Source organism: Nanorana parkeri, unplaced genomic scaffold (assembly GCF_000935625.1).
Source record: "Nanorana parkeri isolate BGI_ZX_2015 unplaced genomic scaffold, ASM93562v1 scaffold193, whole genome shotgun sequence".
NCBI lineage: Eukaryota > Metazoa > Chordata > Amphibia > Anura > Dicroglossidae > Nanorana > Nanorana parkeri.
Genome location: NW_017306461.1, coordinates 1,182,219 through 1,202,477, shown reverse-complemented (window position 1 = coordinate 1,202,477; position 20,259 = coordinate 1,182,219). Strand labels below are relative to the sequence as shown.

Here is a 20,259-nt window from a genome sequence, read left to right as displayed (position 1 = left end):
AGACCCGGCTTTCTGGCCAATCAGGTAGCCGCGTGACGGGTAGTGACTCGTCGCCTGGCTTCTTGATTGGCCAGCTTCCCAAGCAGGAAGCTAGGCGGCGAGTCATTACACAAGAAGCTGGCTCCATGCTCTCTCGTCGCGAGCATTTGCCCAAATACTCGGTATCAGTACCTATACCGATACTAGTATCGGTATAGGTGCATCCCTAATTATATGTAAAGACTGTTTATTACCAGTTCCCACGCAGTGACGTCACCATTTGCTGTAGATACACCTCTGAGCATGCAAGGATGAGCAGGGAGATAAAGGAGGAGCTGATCTGTCTCATTTAGATATGTCTGTAAATTTCAGCTTGAGCTATTGAGTTCTGTAAACAGCTTTTTTTTTCCACAGGAGCTAAAGAGAGTCTGAAAAACATGTGAAAAGGAGCTGGGAGCTCCACCTGCTGGTTGGATGGGAAAGTACAAAATACATACAATCACAATATCTCATTTTGATCCGACTTAAATTTTTCAACTTCAGCTGTTATTATTGCTCATGTTGCTATTATTATTGTCACTATTTTCATCAAGGTTACTATAATTGTTTGTAATATTTTATTATAGGCAGGAACTTACTGTTTGTGTTAGGTAGTACAACAGCATATACTTTGTATGTTGCTTCCTGTTTATACTGTAACCCTGATATAAGGAACCCAATAAAAACTACAATCATTTGCATAGATTACAAGCTTTATCACGCTGATCACTCATTGGCTGGAAATGATAAAGCCACCCTGTCACCACTGGGAGAAAATGAACGTAAAGGCACCATGTGGAAGCAGAAACTTGATACTTACATGTCTGTCGAGTGGTGAGTTAAATCTGGTGCTGCTACTATGTCAGAGTGTCACCAGAGGCGTAGCTACAGAGAATAGTGAATAATGGCAAGCACTTAAAATGTGCCCATTTCCAAAATCTAACACCCATATTATAGGTAACTTTACCATAATATCAACTCAAATCTTTAATAAAAAGTCCCCAGAGTTCCCCTTACATCAGAGTCCCCCTTACTTCAGAGTCCCCAGAGCACCCCTTACATCAGAGTCCCCAAAGGATTCCCTACATCAGAGTCCCGAGAGCCCTCCCTTACATCAGAGTCCCCAGAGCCCTCCCTTACATCAGAGCCCCCTTAACATCAAAGTCCCCAGAGCCCTCCCTTACATCAGAGCCCCCTTTACATCAAAGTCCCCAGAGCCCTCCCTTACATCAGAGCCCCCTTTACATCAAAGTCCTCAGAGCCCTCCCTTACATCAGAGTCCCCAGAACTCCCCTTACATCAGAGTCCCCAGAGCCCCCCTTATATCAGAGTCCCCAGAGTTCCCTTACATGAGAGTCCCCCTTACATCAGAGTCCCCAGAGCCCCCCTTACATCAGAGTCCCCAGAGCTCCCCTTACATCAGAGTCCCCAGAGCCCCCCTTACATCAGAGTCCCCAGAGCTCCCCTTACATCAGAGTCCCCAGAGCCCCCCTTACATCAGAGTCCCCAGAGCTCCCCTTACATCAGAGTCCCCAGAGCCCCCCTTACATCAGAGTCCCCAGAGCTCCCCTTACATCAGAGTCCCCAGAGCCCCCCTTACATCAGAGTCCCCAGAGCTCCCCTTACATCAGAGTCCCCAGAGCCCCCCTTACATCAGAGTCCCCAGAGCTCCCCTTACATCAGAGTCCCCAGAGCCCCCCTTACATCAGAGTCCCCAGAGCTCCCCTTACATCAGAGTCCCCAGAGCCCCCCTTACATCAGAGTCCCCAGAGCTCCCCTTACATCAGAGTCCCCAGAGCCCCCCTTACATCAGAGTCCCCAGAGCTCCCCTTACATCAGAGTCCCCAGAGCCCCCCTTACATCAGAGTCCCCAGAGCTCCCCTTACATCAGAGTCCCCAGAGCCCCCCTTACATCAGAGTCCCCAGAGCTCCCCTTACATCAGAGTCCCCAGAGCTCCCCTTACATCAGAGTCCCCAGAGCCCCCCTTACGTCAAAGTCCCCAGAGCCCCCCTTATATCAGAGTCCCCCTTACATCAGAGTCCACAGAGCTCCCCTTACATCAGAGTCCCCAGAGCTGCCCTTACATCAAAGTCCCCAGAGCCCCCCTTATATCAGAGTCCCCCTTACATCAGAGTCCCCAGAACTCCCCTTACATCAGAGTCCCCAGAGCACTCCTTACATCAGAGTCTCCAGAGGTCTTCCTTACATCAGAGTCCTCGGAATCCTCCCTTACATCAGAGTCCCCAGAGCCCCCCTTATATCATAGTCCCCAGAATCCTCCCTTACATCAGAGTCCCCCTTACATCAGAGTCCTCCTTACATCAGAGTCCCCAGAGCCCCCCCTTACATCAGAGCCCCCCCTTACATCAGAGTTCCCAGAGCCCCCCCTTACATCAGAGTTCCCAGAGCACCCCCTTACATCAGAGTTCCCAGAGCACCCCCTTACATCAAAGTCCCCAGAGCTACCCTTACATCAGAACCCCCTTACATCTAACATCAGAGTCCCCAGAATCCTCCCTTACATCAGAGTCCTCCTTACATCAGAGTCCCCAGAGCCCCCCTTACATCAGAGTTCCCAGAGCCCCCCTTACATCAGAGTTCCAAGAGCTACCCTTACATCAGAGTTCCCAGAGCTCCCCTTACATCAGAGTCCCCAGAGATACCCTTACATCAGAGTTCCCTTCACATCAAAGTCCCCAGAGCCCCCCTTACATCAGAGTCCCCAGAGCTCCCCTTACATCAGAGTCCCCAGAGCCCCCCTTATAGCAGAGTCCCCAGGGCCCCCCTTACATCAGAGGCCCCCTTACATCAAAGTCCTGAGGACTTTGATGTACGAGGGGAATCTGACATAAAGGGTGAACCCTGCGGATTCAGTTCCACTTACATGTGCCATACCCTGGATACACCACTGTGTGTCACCATCTGGGTGCTGTGGTTCCTTCCACTAACCCCTACGTCACTGCAAGACACAGTAGCAACATAAGAGTTGGCAGGGAGAGTCACAACGCTGGGCTGGAAACACGTTCTCTGACACTGTGCAGCTAATTACCCAGTATTGATGTTTATATGCCGGCCCTGAATGAGTAATGTATGCAGAGGTGGTGCAGGCGCAGATTGGCCTCAGCCTTTGTTCAGACAGGTCATTCTGCACCCGTGTCAGCCCTGAATATACTAGGCAGGATATATTTACACTATGGACTGTATGTATGTAAATGTTAGTACAAACACATCAAAATGGAGCAACGTGATTGGCCCTTATAGCATACAATGGGCCCAGACGCAGATTGTACGGATCTTAGCTCATACGGACAAAAACGTATGCAGGATCTTGCTGCGTGAATCAATACGGCCGTGTGTGTGAGGGCTATATCAGGGGTAGGCAACCTCGGCACTCCAGCTGTGAAGAAACATCAAATCCCATAATGCCTCTGCCTCAGAGTCTTGCAATGCCTCATAGGACTTGCAGTTCCACCACAGCGGAACTGCCCAGGTTGGCCATCCCTATGGATCTTCTTCCACACGGCACTTTTATTTCCTCCCAGTGACAATAGAGACTCTTTAATAAAAAAACATGGCGGCATCGAGAATTTCCGCCAATAGTTTCATCAGGAAACGCCACATGGAAAATAAAGTCACGCACACACAGAGCAACTGTATTTTTATTGCACAACGTCTCAGGATTCTAAATATTTGCACTTTCAAAGCAGCTTGATATACATTCTTTGTGGGAAAGTTATCGAGAGAAAAAGATGAGAACCGAATCACGGAAAAAAAAATAAAAGCAGAGCAAAGGTGTGAACTCAACAAACCACATGGAAATGAGATCGCTCGGATGCGTTAATTCCTTCTGTACCGCAAAGATATCCCATATATATATATATAGACAATGCAGAGCTTAGACCCAGGGCAGGCTGCGGCCTTTTAGGATTCAAAAACCCACCAGGAAGCTGCAAATACAAAAATAAGAGGGGCTGTCATGGCGTCGTATACTTGGAAATGGAAATTAAAAGCTGAACTGTAGGCAAACAGTGCAATACAAACTACATATGGGAGATGTTTTACCTGTCAAAGGTTTATCAATGTGTCCAGGTAGACCCAAGATTATTATTATTATTATTATAATACAGGATTCATATAGCACCAACAGTATGTGTAGCGCTTTACAAAATAAGAGGAGACACTTCAGTTACAATACAATTCACTACAAGAGGATTAGAAGTGTCACGTAGTTTAGGCAGCTAAGCCAGGATAGTGACCTCACTTTTCTGTACAGCATTTAAGTAATGCAGACTGGTCATCTCCCTGCCCCCCTCCAATGACTGGACACTGAAGCAACAGCAGATGACTACTGATAAGGTCTTCTCTCTTCTTTCTTTTTGTCATGCCAGCCATGCCTTACTGCTCCCAGTCTGAGTGCACAGGGGATAACAGGACATTGATTACTTTTATTATTTATGTATTTATTATTTATAATACTAATAACAACAATATTAGTATAAAAAATAATCAACAGGACATTGGTTATATTTTATTATACTAATAATAATGACAAAAATATTGTTATTATTGTTGTTGTTCTTATTATTATTTAAATAAATATATGTATTATCGATAACAAAGCAGATTACTTAATAGTTCAATCTGAAAATATATCAAGGAAAGTCCACCCTTGGGAGTATGTTTCATGTTACACCCATATTTAGGGTGTAACATTGAACATGGTCATATTGTCCAACCCCCCCACCCTCAAACCACCCCTCATTTACCTGAATTGCGGGCTGTTTCTCCTCAGACAGCTGGGTCATCTATTCACAGATCTATTCACAAGATTTGTGAATGGGAAGGCTTCAAGTCCCTATCTGACACCTGGCAAAGGGACTCTGCATGGACCGTATCGCTGTCCTTTGTTTTACCTCCTGCAGCCCCATAATTATACCTCAATATGGACCTGGGCTAGTTCTGCTGGAGCCTGTGCAATGCACCTATACTTCATCACAGTTGCAATGCTCTGCAGCCTGAATGCAAAAAATTAACGAACGCAAAAAATTTTCTTTTATCGATAAGGGGGCTTTTATTTATTTATATACTGACTATATAATGGCATTATTTCTTTTATATCTGTCTAGAGTTCAGCTTTACAGAAAAAGTGCACAAAGCATTGAGCTCTGGTGTCCAATCACAGAGAAGGATCTGTGTGCAAGAAGTGCTACGGATTGGCTGTCCAGGTGGAGTCAGCCAATCAGTAGTACTGCCTGCACATTTGGGTACAAAAGGTGGGTGGAGCCGGGAACTTACCTGCATAGACCTCACAATCTATAAATTCAACCTGCCAGCCTCTACCCAAACGTGAAATATAATTTCTTTTTAAATTCCCCCTTCCCTCCCCCGTAAAACCCTCTGAAGACGTTCACCTGGGAAGAGCATGGTCTTGATCTCCTCCGGGCCCTCCAGACAATCGATGGATGCTCTCTGAAAGGCTTTGCTTTGTACAGACTGAAGATGACTAAGAAGAAAAAGAAGAAAAAAAGAAAAATTCTAAAATGCTGCAATAAATGTGAATTATTAAACTCTGATCACTTTGAATAAGATCTAGGTTTAATGATATATATGTATGTGTATATATACATTACGTGCCCCGGAAATGCGTTCCTGTGTTGTCACTTGGACAGGAAGTGAGGGGAAATCTCCCTAATGGGCGAAACACAGCAAGAAAACCCTGACAGGTGTTGTAATGCTACTTCACTCTACAATGGTGTGTTATTACTGTCCGTGTTCCTTTTCGTAGAAATTCCCCTCACTTCCTGCTTTGGCAACCAGCAAACACATAGGGAGTGAGGTAGTTTTCCCTTACGTCCTATTCTGTGTAACAGCCATGAGGTAGACCGGAAGTTAGGAAGAAAATTAGCAAAAGGACCTCAATAAAAATTAGAAGAGGTTCTGTAATTCCCCAACTCTGTCCAAAACTCAATAAACAAAACCTTTTGGCTGGAAGTGGGATGAAGCTGAACTCCGGGATAAGCAAATATTGTCCTCATACAAAAGTCATGTGTATTGTTATTTGAATTTTGGTGAGCTTTGTGTATTTCTCCCAGATCTGTGCAGTAATCCAGTGTGAGACTCGGAGCTTCCTGTAATAAAGACCACTCACTGCTACTCTCTCTCCTTTTGCAGGGTGATTGGTCTTGTTTCCGCCCCTCCTGTAATAAAGACCGGTCACTGCTGCTCTGTCTCCTTGTGCAGCGTGACTGGTCTTGTCTCCACCCCCTCCTGTAGTTTTCTGTAGTCAGCCTGTAGTGGGTGGAGCTGCTAGGCCCCTCCCACAGTTCTGCGCTCTGCACGGACCATGATGATGTCACTGCTTTTTTACACGGTGATATCTAGACTTGCAAAGGCATTTTGGTGCACACAAAGTGGATTCATATATTTTGTGTCTTGTGAGAAATATATATAAATGAAAATGTTTGTGCCCAGAGTTCCGCTTTAAACGACTTGTGTTTATGAGATTCCAGTGTGTTGTTCTGCTGAGCTCTGGCACATGCTGTCTGTCTGGATTGTTGCTGAGTTTTATTGGGTTGCTAGGAATTGTTCTTTGTCAGCCACACAGGTGGTTTATTGATTTTCTGATTATACAGTGCAGCATGCTTTATGAGCTCAATATTCAGCAAGTGTGGCCGGGTGCACGTAGTCTACCAAATCAGCTGCTGTTCACTGTGCTCCGTCATCCTTCCTCCAGATCTGAACACAATGACCCGGCTTCTAATGTCACAACTAATAAGTTTACCGAGACATTTCATTAAAAATATCTAGACTTAAAAATACATTTTTATTTAAAGTTACATTCATGGCTTTTTATTAAAAAACAAAGGGGGTTATTCACAAAGGAGCCGAAGGATCCAGTCGTAACTTCGGCTGATCCTTCAGCTCTCTTCGGCCGCCAGAGCCCTCCCTTCGGTTCAGTCGAACCAAAGGGCTGCTGTACAGGCTATTCACTATAGCCCTAGGAGCAGGCGAAGGCGGCAGAGCGGCTCAGCTGAGCCGAAGGCATGTGCTTCGGCTCGACTGAGCCGAAGTGACACCCGAAGCAGAGCGAATGGCTTGCCAAAGGGCTGGCCGTAAGCCCCCGAAATGACAGCTGGGCAGAGCCAGACGTGATCTCACGGCTGGTTTCGCCCAGTTGTGATGACAGATCAGTGTCCCCAAATGACATGGGGACGCTGATCTGTCATTAAACATTAACAACTGGCCGGAGATGACTGTGATGTCACGGCCCGCTCCACCCAGTTTTTATTCATTGGCCGGGACCTGTTAGAAGACTCTAGCAGGTGCCAGCCAATAGGAAGCTGTCACTGCTAGCTCAGCCCACTTGTTTTTGTTTCTGTTTTTTTTTTAAAAAACCTTATTTTTTCATTTTAATATTTATTTTCATTTCAAAAATATATTTGTTTAACCTTTTTTTTTCCTTCTACTTTTTTCCCTATTTTCTATTCTGCTCGGTACCACAGAGGTACCGAGCAGAATAGCCGAGCAGAATGCCGCCCGGTGGCATTCGGCTATTTACTCACTGCCGTTAGGCCCCTATGATAATAGGGGCGAACAGCAGCGAGCGAGCTGCCGAAGCTTCGGCTCAGCCGATCCAGATGTTGGATCGGCTGAGTCAAAGTCCTTCTGCACTTTGGCTCAGCCAAACATGCAGAGCATGTTTGGCTGACTGAAGTGCAGCTAAAGGCAGCCGATGTACGGCTGATTTCAGCCGGTGCACGGCTGATTTTGGCCAATGTATGGCTGAAATCAGCCGTACTGAGCCGGAGTGAATAGCCGAACATAGCTCGGCTCACTTCACTTCGGCTGGGTTATGTACTCGGCTGCCTTCGGCAGCTTTGTGAATAACTCCCAAAATCTTTTCTATTTTACTTGCATAGATCAGCGCTGAGACTCTGATGTTCCCATGCTCCAACTATTTCTGTAAGGGCTTGTAAACACAGGCGTTAATTCTAACTTTTGCATTCGAATGCAGCACTGTGCAAATGCATGCATGCAAAAGCAAAGGGTTAGTTGGGGCTGCAAAGATAAAGTGTCAATCATCTTAGCTCTGCCTCGTCTTTGCTATCCTAGCAGCCGGTATAGAAACTCCCACTGTCAGAATAATTTAAAATTTCAGCTGGAGTGCAAAATGATAGTGAAACATTAAAAAAAAAAAAATATGACATGTTACTAACTACACAACACATGCTGCTCATAACCAATGTACCAATGTACAAGCTTTCTCAATGCTCTTGATAGGTTTTTTACATTGGCTATAGAGGCCAATTATAAGGAAGAATAAACATATTATTATTTATAAGATAGATATATGTGAAAAGTTTTTAATCATACGCAGATATAGGTAAATATGGTTTTAATCATAAGATAGTCACATATAGTACATGTTTGTTCTATTTAATGTTGTTTCAACTAAAAGTGCCTGTTAATCTCCCATCACACCACCAGGTGGCAGCAGACAAACCCTTATAACCTTTTCGCTGCCGAAGCAATTTATTCATTTTACACCTGTTTAGGCCTCATTCACACGAGAATCGGCCGCCATGTACAGCTTCGTGCTGTGTGGACGGCCATATCGGGCAGCTCCCGGGAAGGACAGGTGCTGCGTGTGATTAGTACGCAGCCACTGTCTTTCTCTATGGGACTACGCAGCCGTACCCGCCCTACGCTCACCCCAAGTGCAGGTCCGTACAGGTGTGGGTGTCCCGGCTCGGACGCAGACAGGATCCATCCTGTCAGTGTACGAGTACTGACACCCGCATGGACGTGCAGGGCGGGTGAGCGTAGTCAGTGTACGGCCGTGTAGTCCCATAGAGAAAGACAGGGGCTGCGTACTAATCACATGCAGCACCTGTCCTTCCCGGGAGCTGCCCGATACGGCCCTGCACGCAGCACGGAGCTGTACATAGCTGCCGTTTCTCGTGTGATTGAGGCCTACAATGCACGTTTTAGGTTGGAAAATTACTTAACTCCCCCCAAACATTACATATCTTCTGAAAGCAGAAAGCATGTAGACTAAATAGTAGATGCACAGTAGTAGCATGCAATGTGTGGTACGGCAATAATATGCGCTGCGATGTAGTGAAAACACACTACTTTTGTTCCCTGCATGTCAATGCAATACATGTCATTGCTGTACCACATGTTACTCTGTCCCAGTCATTTCTGCTCTGCCCTAGTCACCCTTACTCTGTTCCAATCATCCCCAATCTGTGCTGGTCACTCCCGCTCTGTCCCACTCACCCCAACTTAATCTGAGTCACTCCCACTCTGCCCAGATCACCCCTTCTCTGCCCAAATTTTAGACGGTTCCATGTAGTATCAAAGCATGCCCACCCCTTCCTGCCACCCACATATTGCTATTGGTCAGTGAGGTAGCCCATTTTATGAGCTGGAGCTTTGTTAAATCAGAACTGCCCAGCATTTGGACAGGCACTGCAGGCTGAGCTGCTTCAATTGCTTTTTTTCTGCTGAAGTAGCAGAATCACTAACTTCTTATCCTTACAGGTCTTATGTTAGCTTTATAGGCCACTTGTCTCAGTTCTAGCAAAACTGTGTGTAGGTTCGAGCTTATGGCAGCCATAGAAATGGACTGGTAGGGAATGCAATCACGAGAGCTGCTCCCTTGCAATCTACTTTGCCAGTATGGCTGAGTCAGGGACTCTCCTACCGATCAAGGTATTGCACTTACCTTTTCCAGGAGTCTTCTCCCTCCCATATCTCATACAGGGTGTAGCCTGGCTGGGACTGAAGCTTCTGGACAGACACACTGAATAAAACAAAACACAGTTTTAAATGTACAGTCAAACATGAATCGGGGCACACATCCTACCTACTAATTGGCATTTATCTCTGCTTGCCCTAACTACTAAAATCCCCAATAAAAACCATAAAAACGTGATATACAAAAGGGTTGGTGGAACACTATATAGAGCACAGGGGCCACAGCTAGGCCATTGGAACAGTATCTTAAAAATAGTAGAAAAATCAAAGGCAGACTATTTTTACAGCTCAGAAGTAAGTTTTGGTCACGAAATTAAATTTAAACAGCCATTTTAGAGGTACTAAGTGACTCCCTTCTTCAAAGCTAAAACAGAACAAATAGACTGGAATTAGAGTTGTAAATATGGGGGAGAGAGAGAGAGAGAGAGAGATCTTCGTATTGCAAATTAGACAAAACATATTTTATTTGATAAAGTGTAACAAAATAAAGTTAAAATATGTAATAAGTGGTGAATAGATTTAATATAAATGGATTCGCTGCTGTACTGTAAAATAATTGAACTGGGGAAGACCTGGATAAAGGATTGGTATGACGCTATTGGAATCTGGTGAAGAGGAACAAAGTGTTTAGCATGTAGGTAGAGGAAGTCGGTCTAATAATAAATACAAGTTGTTTCAAGGTTGGGTAGTTACAGAGAAATGTGGATGGGTACAGGAAGAATCTATGCAATCGGAATCTGGCAGAGTAAAAGAAAAGAAATCTAGTTTAAACCACCAGGAATCAAAGTATTTAAATTGGATATCCAGAAGGTTTCCCATTGACATATGTTTTTGTATCTATTATTATTATCTGACAACGATCTTACACTATTGTATTGTGTTTTTTGGACTTATCGTCGATGTATATGCTATATTTAAAAAATAAATAATTTTAGACCTCTTTGTTATGCTGTAGCCCTGATGAAGTGGGGTCCCCCTTCCCCCAAGTCACCAATAATTGATTCTTTAAAAATAGATTGGTGCTGATCTTTGTAAAATTTGTAGCAATAAAAACTTAATAAAGGTTCCAACTCTCTTCCACTCTATCCCATATTAGTAGAAACCAGTTTTAGCTGGAGTTACAGGTACTTTGCTAATGCAAGGCAAAGCAACCGATTGATTCAACAGCCACCTCCCTCCGCTACTTACCTTCCTGCGCTCTCCCAATGCCCTGTTTGTCTGAAGATGTCTCAGGAAAAAGCTTTGTGGGGGTTACTGGTTGGCACTGGGTAAGAGCTTATAAAGGGTTTCGGACCTGTTCCCAGGCGGCAGTGCTCATACCTGGTGATAGGTGGTCAGAACATTCAGTGCTGCAATATGGGAGGCAGGGAAGAGAGTCACATGTCCCCCATACCTAGGTGTACTTGGTACATCATAGGGCTTTGGCAGGTGAATGGAGCAGAAGGGAGAGCATAGTATCAGCAGTGGAGGGGAACTGGTCTATCAAGCAATTGTGATATTTTTTACTCAATGGCCACCATCCCTGGCCACCAGAGTCATGGAGTACCCTATTTCCATCCCTGGACATCAACAAATGTTGTACCCTGTTTCCATCCCTGGGCACTAACGAATGGTGTACCCTGTTTCCATCCCTGGTCACCAGCATCACAGTGTACCCTGTTTCCATTCCTGCTCACCAGTGTCATGTTGTACCCTGTTTCCATTCCTAGTCACCAGCCTCTTGGTGTACCCTGTTCTATTCCTGGTCACTGATACATTTAGTACCCATTCAGACATGCAGTACACCACAATGCATGGCATGGGAGTTGTGGTGCACCGCAGTGCAGATACTCTAATGAAATGAAAATAATTAGCACCACAAAGCACCATGGTAAACGCACATTTTTCCACATGTTACCACAAGGAGATGTAAAGGAGCCTTTGTGGAAATGGTAGTGTATCCTGGCTGCATTGTGACTTTAATGGTTGCTTTTTACAATCATCATTCCACATTTCCGTCATAATAATGAAACTATAACAAATGTAATAATAAAAGTAATGACATATAGGGGCTTTAACCTGCACTATAATCTTCTAACATTTACAAATATAGCCTGTACCAGAATTAGGAACCACCGTGCTAGAAGGTGTAAAGCAGTATAAAGCAGTTCCATCTTTTCTGGGGCCACGCTGATAGTACATATAATGATGTCAGAATGCGGAAAGTTCCAAGGCAGGTAAGATTTAGCTGCATCCATGTAATGAGATCTCTATCTCTCTCCAGCTGCTCTCAGCTGTAACATCTCTGGAAGGATCAGGAATAGAAGGGGTTCTCTAACAATGCTTTCTCTGTGAAGGTGACATATCATTATTCACCTCTACGATGACTCACAACTGCAGAGAACAGACAGTGCCCTTCTCCGGGAAACAATCTCACAATTGTGTTTTTATTTTATTCTACGCATTTTCCAGCTGCGTAAAGGAAGAAAGAACAGGAAGGACATTATTATTTTGCTGTTGCCTTGACCAGCGTGTGCGTAATTATTGTATGCCTTGCTGTACAATAAAATGTTCAGTTTTGCTAACTGTTAAAGCGTATCTATAGCCCAAACATTTTAGTTTTGGATGGAGTGGGGAAGGGTAAGTTGCTCTGCCGCTGATTAAACATACTCATTCCCATGGCTTTGATTAATACATCCAAGATCTTTACTCTGAGTCTATAAACTATGTTGATGATAGCTCATGCTCTGATGAAGGTGGGACTGTTTGGCCCCTGAAACGCTTTGGCAGCCCTTTGTTTTTCCTTATCGGTAAATCAGTAAAAGAGTTTTTGGACTCTTAAAGGGTCCTTTTCTGGTTTGGCTGTAACAAAGACTTCTCAATTTGGGTGACCCCTTTTTAGTTTGTGGTTTTATTTGACAATCACCAGCACACACATAGTCGACTCTCAATACGATAAACTGACAATGTTTCGGGGCCATGCTGGGTCCCTTCTTTAAGGCCACACAGTGACTGCCCTGAATAGTGCCCTGAAGAAACTTTGGTGGTATATGATATAATGTGATGACGATTTAATAACATTGTCAGACAAAACTTGAGTTTCACAGGGCGCCATCCGAGTCATCACTGCGAGCACCACCATTTTGCAGGTCACAAGGCTGTATGGAGTGTACACTTTGCAGTTTGTGGGTCTCCCGTTTTGCAAAGACTTGATACATCTAAGCTACTTTGCTTAATTAAGGGCATCATTTCTTTTAGTTGAGGATATATATATTGAGCACCTTGCTCGCACCTCTCTTTAGGTTGTTATTGCTGTCTGGGTCCATGCTAACAATATTTGCCCTTCCTGTGGCTAAGTTCACACAGACGGCCGGGTAAAAATAGGCTGTTGAGCCACGTGTACTGCCCCTGACCACCAATCTACAATGTGATGTGACATGGTGGCTGCTCAGAACCGTCCACATTACAGTGACCACGATGCTTTGCGTTGTGGCAATTTTAACTCGGCATGACAAGGTTGACAGATGGCACCACCTGTCAAGCTACCAAATGAAGTCAATGGGACAGCACCATTTTCAATGTAAGATCCCTCTTAGCATGAAAAAAAAGGCTTCAGGAGACCACCACTCGGCCACCAATGGCTTTACAAAAGGGTGGTAGAGCCTGCTGCGTGCATGTGAAAGAGGCCTATTTGTGCTGGTGACTATGTCACAAGAACAGTAATTTATGGCAAATCCAAAATTTGCAGATGTCACTCGAACAGGAAATGAAAAGAAATCTTCCATCGAAGATGGCAGTTCTGGTGACATCTGTCTAAGAGGGGATTTTCCATTGCTTTGGAAAGACTTCCCTTTCCCCTCCTGTTATGTTTTTGGGACATGAATTGAAAGGAAATCTCCCCAATGGGGCAACCAGACAAGTCTCAACCCATCAGGTTGTCCCATCGTGTTTGCTCCAGTGGGACAGCCTGAAGGGTTTTAAGGGTTTTAATCATCCCCCTCCACATCCACAGCTAAAAAGTTTTGGCCAAACACTTTAAATATATATATATTGCTTCTTCTTGTAAAAAAAAAAAAAATGCTGAGCACCCTTCAGTTTGGTTTCTAATTTAAAATGGCTCTTCATCTGAATGCTGTTTGGATAAACTCTCAGCAAGCTGGAAGATTGCCATGATGGATGTTAAAGAGGAACAAAATCCCACTGCCATTTCAGAGAAGCAACAACCCTCTTTGTCTGTGTTTGCAGTCAACATGGTTTTTACCATCTAGGTATGGACCATTAAGGACTAATCTAGGTACAGAACAAAATCCAACATGACGCCGGTCTGAAACTTAACTCACCACAATTGGTGAAACTTGGCATCCCTTTCTACCCTACTCATATGGGTAACCCATTCAGATGATGCTGTGTCATATATGAAGTACACAATCTGAAGCACCAGTGGGAAAACCCAACATTCTGGGTTACCAGGACTTCCAGATCTGTCCTCCCCCAGTGAGAATCCATGGCTCAGAAGCCAAGAACACTACCAGTATTTTTCCAGTTCTTTTTGAAATGTAAAGTGTATGTAAACCCTAAATATATTTTCCAATATGTTAGGCACCATGCCTTACTTTAACATGTTTACATTATTTGTTAATCTGTTGTAAAGTTTCTTACCTGCAGATCCTACCAGTAACAGCACTTCTTTAAGGATTTGGATGGATCTCAGCAGGTACAACAAAGCAGATATTCATTCGCCTTCATTTTTCAGAGTAAGCCCATAGTGCCCAATAAGCTTTCAACTGTCATTTTAAATGCCCAACTATCATTTTTACCGGTGAACACCTGACACTCTTTGTTGCAATGCAAATCGTGTTTCTAAATCGGCTCATGATTTTTTCCCCCATTGATGACTGCCGCAATTAGGATTCTGAGACATGTTATGTTCTAGCAAATTCACATTTATTGCACCTGTTTACCCCACATTGATTTGCTAAGGAAGGAATTTGATTGCTATTGCCAACACAGTTCATTTATAGAAACTTAATTTACATTGCAGGCGCTCTTATACATTCTTGAGGGCTGTTATTTTTCCAGGTTATTTATCAATGTCAATCATGTATCTCAGGGTTGTGCAACACAATGAATGTATTCATATAAATGTATATATGAATGTATTCATATATGAGTGTTCACAAACAAATATCTCTCTGATTTAGAACAGGTTAAAGCTAAACTCTAGGCAAACAGCTAACTACACGGATTAAATACATAGACGGGGACTGTTTTATCCTCCAGAGGATTTGTAATGCTATCCATTCAGTCTTGCGATTTACACAGCTCTGCCACACAGTCCTGTCTGGCAGGGCAGAAGACCTAATTTTCTTTCTCTATCACATTTAAGAAACACTTATAAGCCTTGTCCCTCACGGTGAAAGGAGAAGCAGCAGATTAGGTATTTTCTCTGCTCTCTCCTCTTATCAGCATGAACACTACAGCACAACTGATTGGCTCTTTGTGCTACAGGAGACTGGAAAAGGCTAAATCCAGGTCAAAGTCAGGCACTTACACTGCATACAATAAATATTTTAAACGTCTCATCAAGCTTTAAACACTTGATGAGATATCATTTAGATTATATCAACATGCTCCCCAGCAGAGCAGTATGCATGCTAGCTACATTTATTATTTTAAAACCAGGTTATAAATAATCTTGGAGTTACAAAATATAAACCTTTGTGTAGGTAACAAATAAGACTTGAGCTAGAACTGAGGCCAAAACTTTTTTCTTAGTTGTGGATAGAGTAAGGGTTTGAACCTTTGACAGCTTTTCTTTTTTTTTTTGCCAAGTGTATCCCATTGGGGATATTTCCCTTCACTTCCTATCTGAGCCCTTGTTCTCACCGAAAGCGTGTGCGTTCCAGAGCAGTAGCTGCTGGAACGCACTGCGATCGCTGAGAAACTTCCCCCCGTGTTTTGGGGCGGGAGGGGGCATGGCGGTGCATTGAATTCAATGGCACCGCTTCCATGCCCCCCTGCCGGCAGTGCGATCGAACGCGTGGCAAAACTTTGCCAGCGTTCCGTTCCACTGCAAGCGAAAAAAATAAGGCTTGCTCTATTTTTTGCGTTTGCAGTGGAACGCAACGCTGACAAAGTACTGACAGGGGCACACCCAGGGACAGGGGACAATACAATAGCCCGGCAGAGGTGATTCCCCCCCATCCTGCTGGGCTGAATGAGAAAAACCACACACTGTATGGCTGGCTTTTCATTGAAAGTACAGTGTAGCACAACCTCCTTCTTGCACTTCTGAGCCCAGCTAAGCAGATTACAGCTTCAGATGCTTATATTAGCTCTACTTATAGATGCTTGTAATGGGTTTTAAATGACTAAAAGCGTTTGTTCTTGTTCAGACCGTGAGGATGAACAAGACAAAACTAAAAGAGCACTTTGCACTTCCAATTTTTACTGCTTTATTAAATTAGCCTAGCTGACTATAGACCAAGCGAAGCCTACATGAAAGCACTTCTGTCGCAAATAAGTCAGCTCTGGTATTATTAATAAAAAAAAGTTCCAGTGGAAATCCACAAATAAATGCCTAATGTCCTTACTGTAAACATTGATCCTGGGTAGCGGTGAATTCTTTGTAGCTCCTTAGAGAGGCTTCAAATTGATCCAAACGAACTTCAGCAACAGGTAATTGTCTCTGGGCCACCAGGATGAACTAAATCAAAATAAACCAATAAACCAGTGAACCAATGACTGATGGGCTGGTGATGAGAATTATATCTTTGATGGGTCATGTTGATGTAGTTATTTTTCATTCGATGAAATGTATTTAGAAATGCTAGAGATATTGTGTACTGTATATACATGTTTTATCAGAAAGGCTCTCCAAAGAGCAGTGATGATCTAAACACAGTTACACATATTAACTAATGAGATTTCAATGGAAGTATTCAGATCGGTGATTGAAGATTTCTGACTGATGGGTTGCTGCACTTTTCCTTATTATAAAAGCTTGTTAGAAGCTTAAAAAGACCCAGTCAGGTCTGTAACCAAATGCAATGGCCAGTTCTCTGCAACAGATTAAGTAGTCTGCTCACCTCTCTGGAGGCCTGACTCTCCTATCCATAGTTACATAGTTACATAGTATTTGAGGTTGAATAAAGACACAGGTCCATCAAGTTCAACCTTTGTGTGTCTGTGTGTGTTTGTGCAATTGTATATGAGTCCCTGTGTGGTCTTAGTTTTTAAGAGTACCTGAACCACTGTATGTTACGGTCTCTAAGGATGGTATCTAATTGATTTTTAAATTATTCAATATTCTGTGCTGATGCCACTGCTTGTGGCAGAGAGTTCCAAAATGTAACCACTCTGACTAAAAAGAATCCCCTACGCCCTGTGTGGGTAAATCTTTTCTCCACCAATTTTAGGTGATGACCTCTAGTCTTTGTTAGGGAGTTTACAGTAAAAGGTTTATTGCTGATGTTGCCATCTCTACCAAACATTTTGTACATCAAAATCATGTTCCCTCTTAATCTTCCCACTTCCAGCAACCTTGTCTCATAGCATTGATCCTCCAGCCCCTTAATCCCTTCTCTGCAGGGAATGCTGCTTGCAGTGGGGGGAACCATATACAGAGTTTTTTCTTGCTCAACCCTGCAGGTTAAATGAGGCAAAACTATTGAATCCTCCATCCACGTTAACAGCTCAAGAGGAGTCCTGATGGGGCAAATATTATCTGAGTTGGAAGGACTTAACCAAAATTTGACCAGTGTATGGCAGACTAAGACACTTACAGAAGCTGGAGGGTTGGAAAATAGAATGGGGATGGGGGAGGATGGTGGTTGGGTAGTAGACCCTAGAAACTAGCATCCCATTTGGTTACCTGACAGGGTCTCTTTAAAATTGACCTGCCATATCCCACCATAAATCTTCCTGAGAGAACAAAAATAAGGGGGAGGTAGGCCAAAACGTATGAAAAGGAAGAGAAAGAGCAGTAGGTAAGTAAAGGGAATTTAAGAACATGGAGATGGTGAGACCAGCATTAAAGTGAACCTGTTTCTTTACCTTGCATGGGTGCAGGGGACAGGTTCACTTTAAACAACCAATACTTAATGATAGATTCCTTTCACTAAAACTAGCAGCCAACATAATCATAATCATATGTTAAAACAAAATGCTTTTGTAATACATTGTTCATTGTTAAGGTTGACATACCAGGAAATTACACAAAAGATATATTAAATAGAAATTCCACCCCAATGCATCAAAATAAAGTTGAATTCTCATGTGTTTCTCTGTCTCATCATATACATTGTTGAGACTGTGTAGGGTGAATCATTGGATGAATGTGAAATGTGTCTGGCTGTAGATGTTTGAATTTTTCTCTCAGATTTTGGTAAACAGAAAGTTTTGGTAATTAAGCAGAAGATTTTCTTTTTGACTAGAGTTTCCCTGTTATGTGGTTGGATTGTGTTACGGGTGTTTGTCATCGTGTTTGGAGACACAATGTTCACAAACATGTACTCTACGTTCATGATGCATAAATTTGATAAGAGATACAATCTGAGATTTCCTTCTCTTAGTGACATTTCTTGTAAGCCTATCTGTTTCTCGGACCTGGAATATACTTTAAAAATAATTTACTAATTTACTTTAAAAATAAAACTGTACGTTCCATTCAAAGTAAACCTGCGTTTTGCCCACGCAGAATGAAGCATAAGCCCTAATTAAAGTATAACTAAACCCAAGTACATAAATGTGAAGTGTATCATATCCTGGGAAACAAAAACCTGCCCTTGCAGTGGGGCTTCTCCTGCACTGCAAGGTTAACTTCTTGTTATTGTCTAGGAGTATGGTGTAAAGCAGTTTTACTTACCTGATCCCTGCTCCCCCAGCAGTCACAACTCTTCTCTGTCCCATCCACTACAGCTTGTGGGCTGTCCCTAAGCATCCTCATGTATAATGCAGGATTATGAACCCTGCCTTAGAGGTGATGACTTCAGTGGGCCGCCATCTGCTGGAGTGGAGGGGGTATAAGGTTGCAAGCACAAGTCTGGGAGCCAGCAGCATTGGGGAACAGGTCCCCCAGACCAGCCTTTCTCAACCAGGGAATCATGGAACCCTGACGTGCCTTCTGCCTTCCTCAGGTGTTCCTCGAAATTTTTGAGTCCTTTTCATAGCACAGCAGACTCCTGATGGAAGGGGGCTCCTGATTTCAAGGGTAAATTCTGATGAGAAAGGGGAGATACTCTGATATGAAAGGGTGGGAATCTGAGGTGAAAAGGGGGCTTCTGATGTGAAGAGGGCCTTTGATGTAAAAGGGGAGGCTTGTGAAGTAGAGAGGGGTTGTGATGTGAAAGGATGGGGACTAATGTGATGGATGGACTCCGATGTAAAGGGGAGCCACAAGTGTGAGAGGGGGAACCTGATGTGAAAGGAGGGAGCTCCCAATGGAAAGTGGGGGTTCTGATGTAAAGGGAGCCTCTGATGTGAAAGGAGGGGCTCTGATGTGAAGGGGGCTCCTGATTTGAAGGGAGAGTCCTTTTTTGTGTTTTTGGTTGCGTCCTCTGTTAAAGTCCATACCACAACCCTATGTGGGGTAAGGGCCTGATGGATTATGGAGCGGCCATACATTTTTTTTCTACATTTTAGACTGGGATGCCTCAAGATTTTCCATACTTTTCAAGGGTGATGTGACTGGAAAAAAAGGTTGAGAAATGCTGTCCTAGACATAAATGTCCAGTGAACCCCTGCAATGCATGGGCAGCCCCAATGCAATGGGAGGTTTTTTGTTTTTATTTTTCAGTCTAAGAACATTTACAGCAAGTATAGAAAATTCCTTTTGCTCTCGCTAGAAATGTCTATGTCCTTGTCAGTATGTCTGTGAAGGTCCTCATTTATCCAGATCATGAGATACCTAGCAGTAGCTGATCACATTCAACTGGCCTTGTTCTGTAATGTTGAAGATGTTTTGTAGCTTATCCAAGGCATTTCTTCAGTCCTAATGAGTGTCAGGAAGATACTTATATCCACACAGGCAACGCAGACACCTCTATCCAATCACCATGGAATGTGTTAAGGCAGATGGAGATTCTCCAAGAACAGGGATGGGAGGTGTGAAAGCTCTAGTTACATAATCCTATCCATGGTGTCATGAAGGCTGCATAGGTGTTGATCCTTCAATTGACATGGTTGAAGGTATAAATTGTTGTCAAATCGATGGTGTAGAAATGTTAGAAATGCATTAAATGTGGACGATAGATGGCGTTGAAGGCCCCCCACCCCTGTTAAGGGATGGTTGTGCCAGTTTGACGTAGATGGCCTCTTTCACGCTTCTTGCAAACAGCTGTCCCAAATGTGCACCTTGTGCAAAACTGGCACTTCAGAAATATAAGCTTTAACATTACAGAACAAGTCCAGATGAATGAGACTAACTATCACAGAAAGACATTGCTGGACACAACCTAAACGTAATACTTTCTGAGCTGTCTCTGGCTTCAACATTTTTG

General features: G+C 43.6%; 1 protein-coding gene across 2 annotated transcripts in view; it reads right to left on the bottom strand.

The window, feature by feature from the left end:
* Nucleotides 1–3,893: 3,893 nt before the first annotated feature.
* Nucleotides 3,894–20,259, bottom strand: part of NECAB3 (N-terminal EF-hand calcium binding protein 3) — a 56,732-nt gene continuing 40,366 nt past the window's right edge. For both annotated transcript variants that reach the window (XM_018555351.1, XM_018555350.1), the window contains exons 10-13: nt 16,354–16,466; nt 9,750–9,827; nt 5,431–5,522; nt 3,894–3,966 (exon numbers count right to left, since the gene is read on the bottom strand). In XM_018555351.1, the coding sequence (XP_018410853.1) occupies nt 3,941–3,966; nt 5,431–5,522; nt 9,750–9,827; nt 16,354–16,466 (309 nt within the window). In that variant the 3' untranslated portion in view covers nt 3,894–3,940. The remainder of the gene's footprint in view (nt 3,967–5,430; nt 5,523–9,749; nt 9,828–16,353; nt 16,467–20,259) is intronic.